We start from the raw sequence: 4,855 nt of genomic DNA, 5'->3' as shown, positions 1-4,855 counted from the left end.
ACTCACGGCTCCTCCGCCTTCGTGTGTGCAGGAACAGCCCCTCGCAGGGCCACTCTGTGCTGCTGCACCCTACACAGTCATTCCACAACACTCTCATTTAATCTAAACATCCCTAAACTTGCAAATTAACAGGCTCTTCAGCTGTAATTATACAGATACATACAAGTGCCACAGGGTCAGGTTATGCCGTATCTATCCATTTTATTTGTATACCTAATGTTTGGAGGAGAAGGTCACACTTTTTACTTTCCTAAGGCATTTTACCCAGTTAATATYAGTAATATCTTCATAATCCTAATTGGGTTGGACACAAAACATCTAAAAATCCCCGTGTGAAATTACAAGAAACCAGGATCTTTTGAAGTTCTGCAACTTGAGTATGTCAGTATGTCATCTTGGCAGCAACACCTTCTTTCCAAGACTCCAAATGAAGTCTGTTTTACATTTCTCCAAATGAACCCAGCTAGACACACTGAGATAGCTCACCAGGGTGGGACAACACTTGCAGGACACCAGAGATCCATCAGGTTCCATTTCTCACTATAGTGATTCCATGTGAGCAGAAATGAAAGGATTTAGCTCCAAAAGTTGCTAGGAAGATGACTGTGTCTTTAGGCATATACAAACTGACACTACCCATACTGACACACAGCCTCTTCCAAATGCCACTTTAGGGACGAATGAATGCCATAAAATACTCTTGAACACAAACAGACACATGTATCCCTACAGTGCCCAACATCTTCATGCTGATGCTCTTATGTTTTCTTCAAGCTCCCTTTGTTAATGGCTGCTCATCCTGAAAACAGACACACAAGCAATTCTTTAATACCAGGAAAAGTCTGGAGTGATACAACCAAGCATGGAGCATTTTCAATCATCAGATCATAGAATCAAATTCTCTTTTACTAGAAAACTTTATTTTTTTCCTTCTAGTATGAAAAAAACTTTACATTTTGTACTGTTTAAGATTTAAAAGCAAATTTTTATAACCTTACATTAATATATCACATTGCAAAGTTAACAATGAACATGGGTTGTCATTTTATTAGAAGTAAATCAAAAATACAATTTGTTTGTAAAAACTGTTAAACCTCCAACACAGTCATTATTACAGAACAGTAACTATGATTTGCTGCTTTCCATCCCCCCGTTACTGGTTACAATGCCATCCCAAAAATATTTTTCTCTACTGACTGCTTACTTTCAAATATTTTGCATGGAAAGAAATGGAACACATTTATATCCTCCGTATGTGTGAAATGGGTTTTGTACGTGTGCATGTCTTTACATCCACTCAGAAATTTTCAACATGGCAAAATGCTATGCTTAAAGATGCTTGGAAAGACTCCTAATAAAAAGATGGTCCCTATTTTTAGCACCTCCAGGTTTCAGTGGTTCTTTAATGAATTTCAAAGCAAAGCTTCCCTACCTCTGTTCAGAAGGTAATAGGACATTTAAATGCATTTAGGTTTAGTATTGTTTTTAATTGGTATGTTTATGATCAGGAAGAAGATAAACTGTGAAAAGGCAAAACATTAGTGCTCCTACTGAGACCTCTACTAACCTCTCTTCCTGAGAGCACCTCTAGTAAATACCCTGGAGCAAAGTCTAGGATCACTTACATTCCAGCAACTCTCACTGGGAATTATCCAATTAAAGCAGCAATTCCCCCACCCCCTTTTCCCTCATAGGTCTAAATACACAACAAAATATATTGCAAAAATCAACTACTACATATTTTAATAACTCTGGTTTCTCAATGAAGAAAAGAAAGGAAGATAAAAACACCTCCAATACTTAATGTCCATGAGAATCATACAGCCTGTTTTCATCTCCCATTTTTCCTCCTCCAAAGAGACAAGATTATTAAAACCTCATTGTACATACTGAAATAAGAGTATTGCAGAAGAGATCATTAAGATAAACAAGGGACTAGCTTCCCTCCATTTTAAATCTATCACCGTCTTTCATTAYTGGACTCTCCCACAGATCTTCCTATACTGACAGTGAAGAGTTTGCCAAGGTTCACTTCTGAGTAGCCACTCATGGACAGCCATTTGTCYACAGTGCTCTTCAGTCTTTTATAGGCATCAGAGACTTCCCTCCTCATAGGCCTCTTCTTCAAATACTCTAGAAAAACAAAGGGAAAAAAAAAACAAAAACAGAGACRGATTAAACAACCACAAAAAGACAGGATTTTTGCATTCATTAGACTGTGAATCATGGTATTTTAAAATGAAATGAATGTCATAGCTAGCAAAGCTTGCCACAAACATCCTCTTTGCTAGCTAAGACATTCACTTTGTTTGTTCCCAAGTTCTGCTGCATTCCTGCCTTTCCTGCAGAAGCTGGTGAGGGACCATGGTGAACCTTGGCCATGGAGCCAAGGCTGAAGTTCCCTCAGCCCCACCAGCGTAGGTGAAGTGGTAAAACTGGCAAGAAGCATCCCTAGTGCAGTTCTGTCATCTAACTGGAGTGAAATGGGGGTTCACTGAGTCACAGCAGAGAAAGTAAGCAAGAGCTGGGCTGGCTTGGAAAGGATCTCATTTAAAATGGGCACGTGCATCCCTTGTCCCTGCTGCTAATACTGGCACTGGCACAGCCTGGGACTCATCACCAGGTTTGTGTGTTGTGTCACACACCTTGTGTGCAGGATGGGAATTATGATCCTCGGCATTAYAGAGCCATTGGAAGAAAAAGGGAAGCAGCACAAACAAGGGGGAATCCATGCTACACTACCCTAAAATGGAGAGAAGGTGCCCAGGATCTCAACGAGATGTCAAGTTCATCTGATACACAAATGAAAAGGCACCCAAATGCTTGATCAAGAGATGTCTGGAGGACAAGACATTCACTCACCAGTACTTTTTTATGTGTGCATGAGTGTGCATAGTTCACAGCAAAGACCAAACCGTTCTTTTTCTGCTGAGTTTTTTGTTAGATTTTATGCCATTACAACTAAGGGATTTTGTTTGGGTGATTGTCCAGCTTTTCCTTTACAAAAGCTGTGGACAAAGACTAAAAGAGCAAAACATTTCACCATTCTATTATACAGCAATGCCAAGTGGATGAAGATCTGGTGCAGTTGTGCTCCTGCTTTCCAACCAAGTCAATATTCTAGAAACACAGCTCCTCCCCAAAAGCTGCTCCTGCAGTTACACCCTGGAACAGTGGATAGCAAATACACTGCAAAATAAGGTGCCCTGCCAGGCAGCTTCCCTGTTAGGCTGGAGGAACTCCAGGACCAGCAGAACCAGGAGAGCACAGCACAGTCACTGAAAGGTCATCATTTCACTCCACTGAATGTAAAGCATGTGAGCAACCAACTCTTGTCTTGTGAGCAACCAACACCATCCTTCCATTGCACATTAGCTTTGTCTGAAAGCTGCTGCTCATTTCTCCACCACCTTCACGGCCCTCCTTGTCCTTTAAACATGGAACAGGGGAGCCTCTATCCCCTCTCAAACAGCTTTTACTCTAACAAGTTCAGATGAAAAACCAGTTGTCTCTAGAAACAGTTGAGTTTATTCAGGAAAAGGTTTTGGGGGAGAAGGACACATTGGTTTTTTGAGTCTAAGGGATGAAATGACTAATTTTTGTGACAACTCACTACTGTGGTATGACTGAGATGGAGATGTCCCATCAGACAAACCTGAATCTCAGCAGCCAAGTCAAGGACTGCTACACGAAGAAATGGCAGGGTTGAGAGGCATGCTGATAGAAAAAGCTGTTACAATTTAGAGGTTTGTGAATTTCTCCTCCCTGAGGATTTACAAATATTTCTGCAGAGCCTCAGATGTTTTCCTATGAGCTCAGCAGAGTAGCTCTGGGTACAACACAAATAGCAATGTCTTACTGAGCAATTGCCACCTGCTCAGGCWTTCCATGTTATCACAAAGTTCCTCTGAACTCAACTGCTTTGCATGAAGCCATCAACTCTTTTAAAAATTAAATTAAAATCTAAATTAATGATGCCAGTCTGAGTAACTGAATAYGTTGATTAAAAGCACTCTGATAAGCACCTTTCATGCATTGTTGTGAAGAAGTTATGCATTGTGCTGTCATATTCAGTTTTGTGTCTGGGTACCAAGCAAACAGAGGAAGATGCCTAATTGAAAATACCACATTACACAGACAGTAATGACTTAACATCTATTAGCAGAATTGAATTTTCCTTAAACTACACCTCCAATACAATAAAAACTTTGATTACGTSAATCTGTTCATTAACAGGCTGAAGTCGCTATGGCATAAACACATTTAACAATCCTGAAAATATTTAAATGTAGGATTAAATTAAACAAACCTTGAAAATTGTCTTAACCACATCCATAAAAACACCAATCCCACTTTGCCACAAATTGATCTCTTACTAGTTAATGTATTTTCAAGATAAAYGATACAGTAAGTGGGTTCAGTTGCAACTGCTCTCATTAACCAAACCATRCTCTTTATACCAAGGAACTGCAGAAAATACCATCCTTGCACCTCTMAATTAGGCCAAAATAGTTTAAAGCTTCCTGGAGCTCAGGAGGGACCAAGCTAAAACACATCGGTGCTAACAGCTGGCACATGTGAACAGAGAAGGAAGACACATTAATCATCAAAACATCGAGGCAAACAATAAACCAAAGGGCTGAAAGCAGGAACAGAAATMCAGGACCATGTACAGCTCCAATTCAGGCTTCAGGGCTCCAGCCATCCCACTAACAGAGCTCCCAGCTCCCCACAACATTAAATCTAAACTCCAATTATACACAATAACCTTTCTGACAGTATGCTTCAAACATTTCTTAGATGCAATTACCCTCGTAGAGGCAGGCAGGAAAGGGTGGACTGAAAAAAAAAAAAA

General features: G+C 40.1%; 1 protein-coding gene across 3 annotated transcripts in view; it reads right to left on the bottom strand.

Annotated features, from left to right (window-relative positions):
• Nucleotides 1–934: 934 nt before the first annotated feature.
• The window catches only part of POLA1 (DNA polymerase alpha 1, catalytic subunit), a 179,345-nt gene continuing 175,424 nt past the window's right edge, over nt 935–4,855 (bottom strand). For all 3 annotated transcript variants that reach the window (XM_057375475.1, XM_057375476.1, XM_057375477.1), the window contains exon 37: nt 935–2,133. In XM_057375475.1, coding sequence (XP_057231458.1) covers nt 1,961–2,133 — 173 coding nt within the window. In that variant the 3' untranslated portion in view covers nt 935–1,960. The remainder of the gene's footprint in view (nt 2,134–4,855) is intronic.

Source organism: Malurus melanocephalus, unplaced genomic scaffold (assembly GCF_030028575.1).
Source record: "Malurus melanocephalus ecotype Western Australia unplaced genomic scaffold, MMel_1.1 scaffold_250, whole genome shotgun sequence".
NCBI lineage: Eukaryota > Metazoa > Chordata > Aves > Passeriformes > Maluridae > Malurus > Malurus melanocephalus.
The sequence above is the reverse complement of the archived record's forward strand: the minus strand, read 5'-3'. Positions and strand labels throughout refer to the sequence as shown.